Raw genomic sequence first — 17,025 nt, forward strand, 5'->3', positions numbered from 1 at the left:
TTGCAAAATTTTGCTTTGTGAAATGTATTTTAAAAATGTACTGTACAATTAGAAGTAGCAGTGGTCCGAAAAAGTGCTTTATTTTGACTGAATGTACTTAACAGGTAAAAAAATTGGCCAGTGGCCAGTCAAATGCACCACCACTATAGCCCGGGAGTCGCAAGTTTGAATCCCGAGCCATGCCACTTTGCCATCAGTGGCCAGAGTCTGAGAGAGTACAATTGGAAGATGTTTCATTTATGACTCCCTCTAGGTTGGGCCAAAAGGTCTGGGAATACATGTAGTGTTTTCCCTGCTCAGCCAAGAGTGATAGAATTGAGGGGTTTCCCTTCTCCAGAAGTCCAAACTCAGGCTTTTTAGTGGGTGGAAGGGCTCAAAAACTGACAGCAGACCCCAATGGTGAGAAGCAAAGGGGCATGTGATCCAGCCAGCAAGCTAACATCATCCCAAGGTGTACAAAGCTGCTAGAGATGCAGTGATATCTTCAGCCATGCTGTGTGCCCCTTCCGATTCCATTTTTCAATGATTACTCTCATGAGTAACTACAGAAAAGTGCTTTATTTTCACTGAACACACTAAATATGCATAAAAGTTGGGTTTTGAGTGACTTAGCGGTCTGATGCACCACCACTGTGGCCCGGGGATCACGAGTTTAAATCCCGAGCCATGCTGCTTTGCCATCAGTGGCCGTAGTCTGAGAGAGCACAATTAACCATGCTCTCCCTGGGTCTCCCTTCGTCACTCCTAAAGTTATGTTGGCCGGCATCTGTTAGCTGGTGCGGGTGAGCTGGAGACCTGGCGCTTTCCTCTGAGATTGTCGGCTGTCCGGCGATGCCGCATCAATGGCAGTTTGACAAGACCTGGCTTTACATGTATCAGGGAAGATATATGTTTAGTCCTTACCCTCCTAGTGTCAAGAGCAGTGCTAGTGATGGGAGAAAAAGGGGAAAGTCAATCAACTCGTTAGTACTCACATGTAATGCTCCTGACACTGGGTGGGTGAGGACTGACACATGCTTCCTTTGACACATGTGCAACAAGCCACTGCCTCTTTTCGAACTTTGCAGGCCAGCATCACATTGAAGTGATGTAGGGAGATAGAGAACCACCCACCCACCCAGAGAGTACAAGGCCAATTGTGTTCTCTCAGGCTCCGGCTGCTGATGGCAGGCAGCATGACTATAATAGATAAATAAATAAATTAGACTTTCAGGAATGACAACCACCTCACGCCCCTCCACCCCCTATAATTGGCTCCTCTATGATTCAAACACTGCAAAAAGGTTGTTTAAAGAACCAGAAGTCAGAAGTAATTCTTCTAATATAGGTCATTACGACCAAACATCATTTTTAGTACCTTTCTTATTAAAAGTAGAGAAAACAGTTCATGATCCAAATTAACATTTGTCATGTGCTTTTTCTTATCAATCTGCAATAGCAGATGAATGTACCAGTTTCAGGCCCAATGATTATTAAAGTTCTTTAATTGTACGTATAGCAGAAATTGTAGTGGGTTATTGTTAATATTGATTAGTCCCTGATTGGTTGGAAACAAGAGGGTTAACAATTTGACCAATAACAATTTGTTTTCCATGTGACATCTAGGTAGAGCTGTGCAAGCTCTTTCATTGGTTAGGCCTTCAGGAACAGGGCTGAAGGCCTTACACATGAATAGGACCAATTTCATGAGGGGGAAAATTCAGACTCTGGAATATCTGCAAGTTCTTGGCTTTGTTTGAAGTAGTTGCATGAATCCAATATGCCAAATATACCCATATGATGTACTACTCTGACCAAATAAGCCAATATGCATTTCATAATGCAGTGTAGGAAGGCAGCTAGCAACTGTCTGCTAGGGAGTGATTGGAGGGCTATGTAAATAAAAGTCTTAGAATGGGTTCAAGTGACTCAGTCCCTGATGTTAGTAGAATAGAGTCACTCCCCTTCCCGGTAGTGTGGTATATGCTTATATGAGGGTAATTGCAGCATACTGGATGCTGTTCTGGAAAGAGGAGTAGTATGCAGTATCAGTATTTATCTAGTGTATATATAGTATTTACAGTATATGTTGGTGTTTTTTTTTTTGAAAACCAACATATACTGTATTTCATGTTTTTAACAGGCTTCAATGCCCTTATTTAATCAATAACTACCAACAATATTCATCTGCACCAGCTAAAGGCTAGCATACTCTTCAGTTTCCTTAATAGGTGCAACAGATATTAGCAAAATTAGGCTTATTGTAGAGGTTGTTGACAAACAGCAACCTAGTTTTGACATTTTATTCCCAGAACTGATTCCTAGCTGTAACAGTCACGTTTCCCCATTGGCGTGTACGCTGCCTACTGCAGAGTGCATTCCGCTGTGTTTTTCTGAAGCAGCTACACAATGGCAGACTCCCAAAATAGTGCACTGTGTAGTGAATAGGGCACCGATACAGGCCTCTTCTGCACAGCTATAATGAACCGCGCACTCTTCCACTTCTCTCCCCTCAAAAAAAGCTTTTGGCAAATCGCGTCGCCTCCCGGCTAGCCTTGTAACTGAAGTGCACTTTAGCCTGCCGCCATTACCTTCTGCTCCACTGTATGGACTTGAGGGGATATCGCAATTAGCTTGATTGTTATTCAGAAAGTAATGGGTGTATTTTCTTTAAAATGTGTTGCGATGGAGTCGAGTCCAAGGCGTCTTTGTGTGGCACTAAATGGGCTTGGCTAGGGCCTCGGGTGATGGTCTAGTGGGGGGTGGGGGTTGAAAGGCCATGCCTGAGACTTTCCGAGTCCATCACTCACTCTATCTCTCTCTCTCTCATTCTCTTTTTATCTGATCCATTTTAAAGGCAAGGTAGCAGACAACCACTGGCGCATGACGGGTGGTCTGCCAAATGTTCCTCTTACACACTGCAGTGCCTGAAACGCGCTCATATCCAGCCAGAGCTCTCAGCTGGATGGCCCCACACTTCCTAATACTTGTGAGGCCCTGCGTTATTGCAGTAGATGGGATTCTGACTGTACAAAATTTCCCATTAAGCAGAAGCTCTTCAAAATAAAGGACCTTCAATGGTTCTTGGATTGGCCATAGGACCTTTTCATAATGTGGAGGTTCTTTAATCTAAAAAAAGGTGCTTCCCACGCACATATCTCATTTACAAATAGATTTTTTGAAAAACCATCCACTGAGAGGTTTTGTAGGTAATTGAAAAGTGGCATTGCTCCAAGCAACCCTTTACGGTAGCTTTATCTTTAACCTTTTAAAGCCAACTGTATCATATTGTATTACGTATTTTTGAGTTTTTGAGTCCTCTGCAACATCGGGGTGATAATTCAATAATTAATTGTCCTAAATAATGAATGCTATCTAAATAATAACAATAATGCATAATAACTTTCCCCTAAAACCAGATTCATGTGTTTTTATGTTTTCTGGTGGATTATCTGTGCACTTGAAACGAATGGAGTAAAATTAAGGCAACTCAGAGTATAAAGGGGTTCAACAATTTTGTGTTCTATATGTTGTAGCTCGTTTCTGAGTTTGTTTTTGTTTTATTAATGGGTCCGAAGGTCAATTAAACATATTTTCTGCAGTCATTCAATGACTTTGAAGGCTCTAAAGGTTTCTACTGGACCATTGCTTTCATTAATCAGCACATAGCACTGGCACGTTGGTGCACACTGTAGTGAATGCCTTTTTCCAATATTATATATTGATACTGCAGCACAACAGTCTTGTACAGATATTTATGGTCTTTGTATTGATAATGTACTTTGGCAGGGATGTGAATGCTTCCATTTGCATGTTTTAGTGTGATTGATTTTCAGCTGGATCTACCACACATAAACGCTTTCTATCCCACTTAATAGCTTGTCTGAATCAAAGCATGTCTGTGATAATTAATGTGCTCCCTGTGGCAGCATAGCGTTGACTTCATGAAGACAAGCTTATGCATTACAACCAGGTGTATTCAACACACACACACACACACACAAATAGGAAGTATGGAGCCAAAGCACAAACACCTGAAAACATGGAAACACAATTTAAAATGTTATGAATGAGGAGAAACGGCACAGAAATCTCGGAAATAAATCATATCTGAAAATATGAACGCTTTAGATCATCACTTCAACCTAAAATAATGTGGTAGCCAGCGGTTATCTGCTTATCTTATCTTATTGAAGTTATCAGGCTAATTGAAAATATCTGCTGAAAAAATCCACCACAAATCCACAGATCCTACACACCAAGCATAGTTGGGAAAAAAAATGAAAAATAAAGGTTATTGGTGTGGCCGGTACAAACATTGTGGGGATTGACTACTGTCATTTTCAGTTCTTTAGGAATTTGCTTTCGCCCATGTTTAATGAGTGTTAGTCTAAAAAAAGTCAAGTTAAAAAATGCTAAAGTTTGGAGAATTCATTCAGTTCCTAATTACAGTTGGTGAGCTAAAGCTAAACCAATGCTTGATTTTTACACAGGCCACACTGTATAACTCTCTGTAACTGAGCAACTGCCAAAGGTGCCCAAACTGTCCCATACAGCTTTATATCTGTCATACATCACATTGCTATGCACAAGTTCTTTACTTGCAAAAAAAGAAAATTATAAATGATGAAGGAGTTTTTTTTCATTTCTGAACACAGCAGGTTATCTGCGAGACAATCCCAATTTCTCACTCCTGAAAAGAAATATCCCACCACCACAAAATATTGGCTCAGCGTCTCATGTCTTGCATTTCTTTAATGTAAAATAACTCCATATTTCTCTTTGCTTTTGCATATACAATACAAATTTGTATAGTGCAAAGGTAGGGGCACGGCCGTTGCATCAATAATGCGGTGATCACAGCATGATAATGTGATTTTTCACAAGTGTGCAGTGGCTCAATGATGTGTAGTGTGAAATTACAAATATTGCAGATATTTTGATAAAATATGGTGTTTTAATACTTGTAATATACAATAAATTATCCTATTTCTGGTCAAAACAATGCAGGACAATTTCTAAAGGTTGTGGTTTTGAGACTTTGTCAGACATGTGCCCTAAAATGATTAATAAATCCTAAGATACCATTCAAGGAATGCTGTATTTGTTAAAGATGATACATTTCTTTAATATTTGATCCAATATTACGCTTTTATTTTCATCTTTTACTGTTTTAAATGAAATACTACCTACTGTTGACTTGTCCATGAAGGCCATATTTTTGCAGGTGTTGCTGCACAGTAGAACAGTGCACCACTCCAGAGTCTGCTAAAACTTCTGCTATTGGTTCTTCTTTTGCAGCCAAACAGGGGTTTTATTTGTTTTTCTAGTAATCCTACAAGCAGTTCTTTCTTTCCTTGATCCTCCAGACATCAATGTGACCTCCACTGTTCCTGTTACCTGCCATTTCTTAATTATATTCTGAACTGAGGAAATGGCTACCTAAAAACTTACTATCTCAGTCTTCTGCTGCTTTGGGGGCATCAGTTATTTTAATTCTGCCCATGACTGATGATAGCTGGGACAAGGTTTGAGAAGCCAGAGTATTTATAAAGCTTTTATAAATGCATTTGCATCATCTGGCCTTTCCTATGAACGATTGTGAACAAGCCTTAGTCCTAACAAGCTAATTACGGTCTGAGGCCTTGCCATCTGAAAGCTCTCTGAAAGCTCAGATTGCGTGAAAACTTTCAGATTGCACTAAAATAATACACTAATCTTGCTTTAAATGTTATAAAATATTGTTTCATCTCTATCTTCATGCTGTTTGGAGGCAAATTAACTTCAATTCACTTAACTATTTACAGCAACACACATTTTTAACACATATATATATCAGGCTCCTCTCAGGTCGCTTTAGTCTGTGAATTATTATATTATATATTATTTGTTAGTGACTTTCAATTCATGCTCATAATTTTTTGTATCCATGCTTGATTACAAAACCAAACAGACAAATAAACAAAAAAATGAGTAGATAGATACACTTTCAGTTTGCTCTAGCTTTTATATTATTTGTTGTTGTATGATTTCATTTCATTGCCTGTCAAATCATAATGCTAATATTTTATCTGTCAGAAAAAACAAAACAAAAAAAACTGCCTTTCATTTTTTTCTGATTACATATTATTATACAGGGTTTTTCAAAGCCTTACATATTACTATGATAATGTCTATCTATCTCCTTCTAGAAAAAATGAAGCATTTCAGTGGTTTATCCTGCTCGAAGTGTGGGGTCTGTGCTGCATGTTAAATACCTACAATACAATCAGGGATGCAAGACGTGCATGGCACTTTAGCTTATGTCACTTAAGCCCTTCTTTTTGTTCCTTCTAGATAAAGAGAAGGAAAAAAAGGCTAATGTGTCTGGTGGTCTATAATGGAGCCAGTGAGACAGCAAAATACGAGTGAAATGCTCTGAACTTCTTACATTTGAGGCCTCGTTTTAGCTGGGAAGGAAGGTAATTTCACTCAGCCGAGAGCTTTTCAGCTCTCTGGGGAATGGTAATAGCTTGCTCGAGATATTGATGGGCTGCTTCCAAATCTTAGAGTAAGATCAATGACTGTCTTTTGCTTCCTGACCGCCGAATATGATATGAGTAGTAGTGTGGCCATAAAGGTGGTTGAATGTTATGAGTGGTGTTTATCTACTTGGAAGGATCTCGCCTTAGGCATGTACGTGTATCAATGGCTTAACACATAAAAAATAGTTATGAGGAAGACTTTCTTAAAACGTCACTGCAAAGCTGTTATCGCCCATGACAGAATGTAATAGCGATAGACTTATAGGCGTAGCATACTGCTCAGTGACGTTTTCATGGGAAGTTTGTGGATACAGGGAATTGTCCTTTGGCTGGCATTCTAAAGTATGTTTTTAGCTTTGTGTGTGAGCGCTATATACAACTATACAACAAAAAAGTGTCTTCTAATCGAAATACATCATAGTTTCTGTCCACCCATCCATCAAACCATCCATCATCGATGCATCCATCCATCCATCCTTAGTAAAAAATATTTTTTTTTAAGTTGCACCCATTGCTGACACAGATGTGTAAAGATAGTCCTCGTAAAGAAGCATTGTCAATGGACTAGGACACTCTGGAGCAGATACACATGAACCTTTTGGCACTTTGCCAGGCTAAAGCCAGGCGTGGACTAGAGGAGTATAAAGGCCCCCAGCATTGAGCTGTGGAGCAGTGGAACTGTGTTCTCTGGAATGATGGGTGGTGCTCCATCCAATACTTTTGAAGTGAGTTGAGGATGAGGTGTGATGGTGATCATCCAACATCTCAACCTCAATAACGCTCTTGTTACTGAGTGCAATCAAATCCTCACAGCAGTGCCCCAAAATCTAGTAGAAAGCCTTCTTCCCTGGACAGTATATACAGTTACTTCAACAAAAGCAGGATCAACTCTTTTTCTTAATACATTTATTTACATATTTACATATTTTGGAAGAAGCTATGAATGAGCAGATGTCCCAATACTTTTGTCCATTTAGTAAAGACTTCTAAAAAGATGGAAGAGAGGACGGAGCGACAGATAGATAGATGATAGAGGATCTTTTCCAGTGACAGTACTCTGACTATTACACAAATGAGATTTCTGTAGGATGCTAATGATAATAGCGAGTTATACATCATAATGTCGTGCTGCATCAGTCATCGCCGGGCATCATTTTTTTGAGGTCTGATGCACTCCAAGGAAAATCAATACCCAAGTTGCCCAGCACGATCTGCTGCCCATCAAATTGCACTCGAGTTCTCTAGTTCCGCAGAACTGTGCCATCACAGATAAGCGAAATGGTGACAAGCCCACTTCCTCTCACGTCTGTTATCGCTCCGTCACCCGCCGCGAGAAATAAATAAATAAATAAGCAAGCTAACAAATCCACTACTGAACGACTGGCTTTTCTCCACTACCCAGCTGGGCGGCTGAAAACACGGGAATGGTTTTTGAGGAACTCGCTCGTTCCCAGCCGCTCTCCCTCCCCCCTTTGAGGGCATGCTGTTCAGCAACGTTGAAGTGTTTTTCCCTACAACACCCTCCCCCCTCCAGCCCCCTCTAACCACCATCTCCGCCACCCAACCAACCAACCAACCACCCTCCCTGAACGCCACTCCCTCAAATCCTCTTATTGCCGCAAATTGTGTGGATTTGTTTTCGCTCTGATGAGAGAGATTAGGAGATAAAGGCGGAGGGCCCTCCGCTCGTTGAGCCCTGCCGTAATGAACCGGCCTCAGCAGAAACCCGTAACGGGATGGTTTGGCCTGAAATGAAACAGTTTTTCCACAACCTCGAATGTAGGCAGTCAGTCAGGACATGGTGTGCAGTATGAGGCCTTTTTAGCTTTGTACTGGAAGTGATGGAAGCATCATTTTTAGCACTGTCGAAACTGCATGTCTAAATCATCCTGCCATCTCCTTTTAGAACTCGCTGGTCACTCCATCTACAGAAGCATGAAGCCTTGGTGCAGTCATGTTGCAAATGGAACACGGTCATGCAGATATCTCCTGTACAACATCCAGAGAATTCGACCCTTCCTCTCTAGAGAGGCCACCCAGGTGCTCGTTCAGTCTCTCGTCACTTCAAGACTTGACTACTGCAACTCTCTTCTGGCTGGTCTTCCTCTGCGCACCATCAGGCCTCTGCAACTCATCCAGAATACAGCGGCACGGGTCGTCTTCAACGTTCCTAAATTCAGTCATGTCACTCCACTGCTGCGTTCTCTTCACTGGCTTCCTGTAGCTGCCAGCATCAGATTCAAAACCCTGACGCTGGCCTACAAAGCCAAGAACAGACCAGCCCCTCCGTATTTGATGGCAATGGTCAAAAGCCGATCAGTACCATGAGCCCTTCAAGCTTCAAGTACGGCTCGGCTCGACTCGCCATCCTTTAAGATCCATGGAAGACAAGCGTCCAGGCTTTTTTCTGTCCTGCACAACATGCATTCTGATAGAAAATAAGTCGTCTTAAGTCGATTGAGATATATATATATATATATATATATATATATATATATATATATATATATATATATATATAATATATAGTGAGTCTCAGAACACAGAGATTTCGCGAACACCACTAACAGCACAATGGTGACACATCCAGCATGGCCACACATCTGAAGTGACATCAATCTGGTGTTTCAGTGGAGAGCAGAGGTTATTTTGCTATTGCTACTTGCTAAAGGCTGTTTTTCCCCAAAGACTGAATAACTCCAGCCAGAACGTTTGAACAGGTCCACAGCTCTGGTGTGGGGACATTTTGGCATTAAGCAGAACATAAATGAGACAACTTTGTATATAAACAGTGTTTTTATTTAATGAAAAAAATATATTACATTTTATAACATTAATATTAAATAAATACACAATATTATCAGAAAATGTAATTATACAAAATGCATTGCTCTTTAAAAGGGTGTAATGAAATTATTATTCTGTCAAATTATTGTCATATCAGGGGCATAAAATAATGTTTAACGCAGTTGTTTTCTAGGACAATTTATCATACAAAGGAATAGCTATCGTGAATGTCCTATGAATAGTGTTAATCTAGATGTGTCCAACAACCTCCCCGGTGGGGCAGTGAGATTTAATGTAGTGTGTGTGTCCATCCCAGAACGCGTCACAGACGCCTTTTCCATCTGCATCTTGTCAAATGAATCGTTAAAAGGTTTTGTATGGTTGCGTTCAGAGCATTTTCAGATTGCTGTCTTTTCACAGTGCGCTGTGCTAGAGCACACACTGCCTGAGCACTGTAGCCGTGCTTCATGCCAGGCTTCATACCTCAGTATCTAATTACCTAATTGGATCAATTTCACAACTTATCTGCAGCATGCACAGGCTAGTTCTGCTGCTTGCATTAAGCAGACACATGAATGCGTATGGTAATTCATAGAGGAAAATGATGCAGTGTTGTACTTTACTATCCTATTATCAAATTCCAGCAGGCTTACGTTCTTGCATCATGCTCATGGTAACTGTGCTGCATTAATTCAACATTCATTCTTATCAACCTGTTGTGTATTTGCATCCAGTTATCCACATCAGTGACTAGTTATAGTTTTTACTCGTTGGCCACTTTATCAGAAACACCTTTTCGGTAGCTAAGATAAGATAAGATAAGATAAGATAATCCTTTATTAGTCCCACAGTGGGGAAATTCTCAGTGTCACAGCAGAAAGGGATAGCAAGACACTCAGTTACACAAAAATGTAGATAAATAATTTACACTATATACACAATGTATTTACAGGTTATTGCAAATGACTCTTAATTGCACATGTGGAGGGGGGGGGGTTATTGCACATTGTATTTTTACATTGAGGGACCTCTGTTCCCTGAACATGTGTATGTGGTCCGCTGGGAGCAGTGCTGGTTGTGGAGTCTGACTGCAGCAGGAAGGAAGGACCTGCGATATCGCTCCTTCACACACTTGGGGTGAAGCAGCCTGTCACTAAAGGAGCTGCCCAGTGCTGCCAGAGTCTCATGCATGGGGTGGGAGCTGTTCTCCTGTCTCCCACCACCTGCACTGGGTCTAAGAAGTACCCCAGGACAGAACCGGCCCTCTTTATCCACCTTGAAGTTGTACAGAATCCATAACCCATACATTGAGGCACAATTTCGGTCAGTCATCCTCTAGATCAGTGGTTCCCAACCCTACCTTTTGTGGTTTCCTGTTTCAACACACTAGCCTCAACTGATTAGCTGGATCAGCATATTAATGTGCAGGCAAAGGGGTCCTCCAGGACCAGGGTTGGAAACCACTGCGCTAGACCTTCTTTAATGGCCAATTTCCAAATATAGATACCAGATATCTTAGTGTAGCGAACTGTATATATGTTTATGGGTTTATTTAGTAATATAAGACAAATTCTGTTGCAGATGAATGTATAAAATGGTTTTAATATATTATTATGTCTGATGCAACCAGATTTCAAAGCACAACCATGTCTAAATAATTGGAAGGATACTGGGAAGCTGTAAAAATTACGTTTTTTAAATGTTAAAAAACTGTGACATATAACACCGTGAACCCAGGAGTCACTGTGAGGGTCAAAAGCAGCAGGCAACCTTAAACTCACCTTAGACTGACTGCATATGATAGAGTGCTTTAGTCATTCAAATTTTATTGATGTGAATGGAATGGCACTTAGGAGAGCTTTTTTTAAAGGAGAGAAGACTGTAATCCTCTGCAGTAGTTCAAAAGTTCTTTCTCAAACACTGGGAGACCTAATTCTAACCTTGGAACCTGTAAAGATGTTATTATAGTGTTCATGTATATCATTATTTGTGTGAAATTACATACACAAAAACTTTTGTATAGTTAAGTAATAATAAATGCCATTTACACTAATGTATAAAAGTCTGTAATCATTGTTATGAATGATATAAAGCCAGTCTGGTTGTGGATAATTGTATACAATGCTTCTCATATATTATTATATTATATTATACTGTTGTTGTGAAACTTTACAAGTTTCATATAGTTGGTGGAACACAGGGAAGCTTTTTAATGAAATGAATAAATGCAGTGGACATCAAACCTCGAATAATGAGCTTCAATAATAATTACAGTTTATTATTTATTGGCCTCTTTTATTCTTATATTACTTCTTTTTTAATAGAATTCTTGAAATATTGAATAAAACCTATAGAATAAAATCTAGTTAACCATCCCATAGTTAATGCTTTCAACACAACAACTTTAAGAACTGACTGTTCACTTGCTGCCCAATGTGCCGTCATGACAAAATAAGCAAAGTTATTCCATTCGCTTGTCAGTGACTTTAATGCTAGGGCTGAATTGTGTATAACGGACACTTAAGGGTTAAGTGTGAAACACCTTCCAGAAGCCAAGTCCTCTGAGGACTTACTGGATGCATTATTCTGAAAGTGAAACAGTAACTACATATACATAGATCCTTTCAGCACTGAGTGCTACTCCTACTGAGATCAGAAAACACCTGTGGGAGGAACAGAGGAGTCGCGAAAGTGAACCCAACAATAAGTGGATAGGACTATGTGTGCTGAGGGGGCAGTTCTGCAAAGATCTGCGTCCTCAAGAATGAATTTTATGAATTGGGTGAAATGAATATATTCCACTATTGATTGTAAGAACTGCACTTGACCCAATAACTGACAGAAAACCAATTTCATGGGTCTATAAGCATTACAGTGACTTCTAGCACTGGAGCCATGGTGTCTTGATTGCGTTGTTAAGTTAATTAACACCCGGCGCTGCAACTGCCACCGCAAGTTTGCCAATTTTCTGTTCTCTGCAATTTGCTAAAATGGATGGCCTTGTTATAAACAATGTGTCTCACTGCCAGTGTTTCATTAGGAGATAAGAGAGATGGGGTGTCATGTTCACCTTTTCAAGGAGAGGAATGTGTGTTGTGCAGCAGAAGAGGTGAAGTCATCTGATTTTGTGGTAAATGGATTTTGTTTTTTGTTTTTTTTGGTACATTTTTAGTCATTAACCACTGAAGTCACAGTAACTGCTTACTAAGACAAAAGCCTGGTGTGATGTGAAACTAATTACTTCTCTCTCTCACAGCTCATTGAAACAACCCAAGAAAGTTTCGCTGAATGTGTGATTTCTTAACTTATGGTAGATGTGACTTCTGTTTTCATAAGTGGAGATCCTATGGTCTCTTTGAACTGATGATCCTGGAATCTGCAGTTGATTAGAAATGGCTCTAAGAGGCATTCCCCGCAATCCTTCTCAGATCTGCACTCCCTGAGCTCCTTGGAATTTCCTATTGTACTGTGTGTTGGTCAGTCCAATGAGTCCTGTCAAACAAACCCTTTTTATATGGGCACAAAGAAGCTACCACCTGTAGCCAATCATGATCACTAGCATGATGTTAAGAGGCCTTGGCCTTTGGCAAGTTAAAAGGTATTTTGACAACCTTTAGCACCACTGTATCAATGCTTGAGGTGGGTGTATGTATGTTCTTGGCCCTGTGTGTATAATTGTGATGCTGTGTTGATTTCAGACCCCCCCCCACCAAAATTTCTAACTTGCGCAAGAAATTATAATTTGTTTCCAATAAAGATGGTTGTACTTTTATTTTGCTTCAGAAAAAGAACAGTTACAGAAACAATACAGAAAATCTTTGAGCCCTATATTGCCATGACATTTGTGTCCATGATGAGTGTATGTAAACTTCCAACTGCAACTGTACAGACTGTACAGAGAGAGATTGAGTTCATCAGCTAACAAGAAGAGTTTTATTCTAGTTTTATACACTAGATTTGGCCATGTGAAATCAGTATGGTGGCAGATAAATGTATTAATTGCATTCTTACATGGTAATCCTGCATAACATTACAACCAGGAAGTCGTAAGGAAATGTGCTAGAGGAACAAATCTTACACAACAGGGATCCACTTAGCTCAAATGGAATAAAACAAGAGTCAATATGCAGAAGGAGAGACGGTATGAGGTAGTAATTGTATAAGAATATAAATTGTTGCAGAGAGTGCAGTCTGAGTAGATTAACTGTGCAAACTCAGTATAAACTGTAGCAGCAGCAAAGCACTTAAGCCTATCTCAACATGCAGTACAACTTTATGACCTATCCTTTACACTAAGCATAATGTAAATACTAATGTTATTTCTGCTTGTGCTTCCAGCCACAAGAACAAATCATCAGGCTGGCCTCCACCCACAGGCAGCTGGGCCGGGCTGCAGGGAGTGCCCTACGGATGGGATATGGCCTCTGCGCGGGATTCCAGAGACTGCTTTAGCAAGTAAGAGCTAAGGGGTGAAGGGTGACCAGATTTGCACAGTCGCTGAAGAAGTAACCAATGATCAGTCAGTCACCTTCAGTCAGTCCATACTTACTTAGACCTAGTCTTTGACTAGGCTCCAACAGTTGCACTGAAAACAGTAAAGCACTGCATTCGTTTCATTTAGACTGAAGTCAAACTTTTGTTTAAAAGGGACATTATGCTAAGCAGTTTGGGACCACTGAAGTAAGCGCAAATGTAATTATGGGATTCATAGCAATCAGGTAACAATTTCTGTTAGTAGGCCTATATACATCATTTACTGACACTGAAGACAACTTTTTAAAAAATGACTTCATGTGGTAAGCAGTAGAGCTAGGTTTATTAAACATTAAATAAATGATAATGATTGATATTGATAAATAATATGATAATTAACATAAACCGAGTTCCTTCTAGAAATTAATTTGAATTAAATGTAAGCTAGTTAAATTGTTTATTACCACATGAAGTATTCATTTATAGACCCTTTCCAGACATATTCAGCTATTCCTGAAAGCATAGGTTTTTCTCTCCATCTCTAGCAGCATTTCTAAAAAATAAATCTGTCTGGTCACACACACAAAAACAACCCTATAATACTTGTGTTTTCATGCCAGTCTAGGAGGGGGTGCAAAAAGCTCACAAAGGTTGATGTCTAAATCCTCTAAAAGCAAGTATAATGGCCAAAATAGACCTAAATACAGTGCAATGCTGAAGTAGGTTTTTTTAACAACAAAGATTTTCTTACAGTGTGTTGTTCAGACAGAAGTTTCTGAAACTCATTCTCACACACAGTTTAAAGGAGCAATACACATTTATCTGAATCATAGGCTGTGACTAAAATGGATCCATACTCTCTCTCATTAGTTTGCGCTATACAAGAAGGAATGAATTTAGACACTTTGCGTCAGCCTCTGTCAAATAAATGAATTTGTGAGTGACTGAGATATGTGTAAATCTCCATACACGCCCAACTGAATTCTAAATATTATTTAATATAAAAAGGCATTGTGCAACATTTTGACTCATAATGTTACTTAGCAGCCTAGGCCAACTGTTACTGAACTACTTAGGGAAAATGTCTGAAATACATGGCATTCAGTGACTCGTAACCATCATTGCCCAGATGAGCAGTGTTGTCCATTTTGTTCCACTTAGTCACAAAAGACTTGCAATGCATTTTGGTCCACACTTACATACATTCACTATAAATCACAAGTGCCTTGTTTAAGATTGTAGTGCCCTCAAAATCACACTTGAAATCAACTTTATGATTCGGACGCTTGGAGAAAAAGGGCTGTTGTATTTAGTAGTGCCCTAAAACATAATCGGGGATCTGTTTGGGTCACAGCCATACACACATTTTTAATCGGGAAGAAAAGCACAGTTTTTAAGGGTTTACTATTGTAAACCCAGACTTTAGTCAATAACAACCATTCGCACGTTAAAATTTTCAAAAACCTCCACCAAGGAGAGCATACTTAAAAGTCTGGGAAACCTCAATTATCACCCAGCCAACTTGCTCACAATGTGGGGCTCACATGGGTGGAACGTGGGCTAGGTGGGTTTCAGGTGGGCATAACTTTCCCAAATAGGCCTCAAAGCTACAGCACACTTTAATCTCACATGGGTCCCATCTAGGCCCCATGTGCAGTGTACAAATCGCATGGGACCAATGTTTAACCCCTCCTGGTCCGATCACGGAGCTTGTTGGGACTCTGGTGGACATCCATATGTGGGGTCAACATGGAACCCGAGGACAAAACTTTTTGGTACCCATACAGGCCCCATATGTGCATGTTATCTGAGTAGTCATTTAAAAAGGTGTGTTCGTGTGAACAGGAGGCCAAACACAAAGAAAAGATACATTTTATACATTGTTTCTTTATTTAATTCGAATTAATGTTTTATACTCTATGTTACAAACATAAATCTTACTTCACAAGTTTGATCGTTACGTCATCTTTGTGCATTGCGGTAATCTGTGTATTCTATAGCGCAAAGTATGAGTTTATTATTCAGTAATCATATATTATGTATACTAAAAGTATAAGCAAGCATTCCAGGAGAAAGTGCTGGAGTGAACTGCTTGCAGTTGGCTCAAGCATGAGTGCTAGTTTTGCAAAGAGGTCAGCATGTTTCATTGAGGACATGATAAACAGCTACAGGCGAAATGTCGTTGTGCATTACGCCAAAGAAATGTCTCATTTAATTAAGCAAAAATGAAGCCAAAGTCTTATCCCAAAACAAACGGCCAGAAATACAAAGCTTTCTGGAAGATGGCAAGATAAACAGCTCCTGCATGACTGTAGTCTGACTGATGTAGTTTGGCTAAAAATGGTTTGTAATTAAATATATAACATATTTTGACGCAAGGGTACAGGCAGATGATGGAACGGGACCATGTGCTGTCATCAGATACTGTATGTCCTTTGAGTGGAAAATCTCATTTGTGCCTATATGTGAGATGGATGGCACAATCAGTGGTTTGTTACTGTATATGTGCATTGTAGTAATTGGCACATAGTAAATTTCATTTTATGCAACATTTCACACATTTGCTCGCTGGCAATATTCTCTTTTAATATGAACAATGGGGTTGACCCATATGCATTAGCAGCATTTCATGGTTGACGTCTTGCTAGATAGGAATAGATTCACTGGAAATGCTTGCCAGTTATCATGCAGATCACATTCAAGTCTCCTACCGCTGTCCTTATTGGCTGTAAAAAAAAAATCTGACAAAACATATGCTACAGTGTGGTCGTGAAGACTCAGAGCACTGGTGAAAAAGATTCTTTTTTGCATTCATTTCTAAATAACAGTGCCCTCCACAAGTGTTGAAAACCTTTGTAAACACAAACAAACTGAGATTTAAAAACATTATTTCTTGGTTTTCCTTTTGAACATTCATTCAGAATATTAACAGGTACACACATGGTAAAACAAAGAATTCCTCTAATATCATAATAATTCTAAATATCACAATGTATTGTATTGTATTGGGTCATACTTATCATGTTAGGTCATGGCTAGTGTACTATCTTGAGACTAACATATTTCAAAATGTGTTTATTTATTTAGAATATAACAAGCAAACATGTTGACATGCAGTCCAACTTCATAAGTGCCACTTCACTATGAAAAAGAACATATTCATATTTATATGTGAATCTTTAACATTTCTTCTTGATTGATTAGAAAGCCTTATTTGTAAGTCAATAAAGATACTAATAAATGTGTGTAAATATCTGAAATA

At 39.5% G+C, this 17,025-nt stretch overlaps 1 protein-coding gene across 2 annotated transcripts in view; it reads left to right on the forward strand.

The window, feature by feature from the left end:
* The window catches only part of LOC140535424 (FERM and PDZ domain-containing protein 4-like), a 90,691-nt gene that overhangs the window by 23,463 nt on the left and 50,203 nt on the right, over positions 1-17,025 (forward strand). For both annotated transcript variants that reach the window (XM_072656791.1, XM_072656792.1), the window contains exon 2: positions 13,629-13,745. In XM_072656791.1, the coding sequence (XP_072512892.1) occupies positions 13,629-13,745 (117 nt within the window). The remainder of the gene's footprint in view (positions 1-13,628; positions 13,746-17,025) is intronic.

Source organism: Salminus brasiliensis, chromosome 15 (assembly GCF_030463535.1).
Source record: "Salminus brasiliensis chromosome 15, fSalBra1.hap2, whole genome shotgun sequence".
Classification (NCBI taxonomy): domain Eukaryota; kingdom Metazoa; phylum Chordata; class Actinopteri; order Characiformes; family Bryconidae; genus Salminus; species Salminus brasiliensis.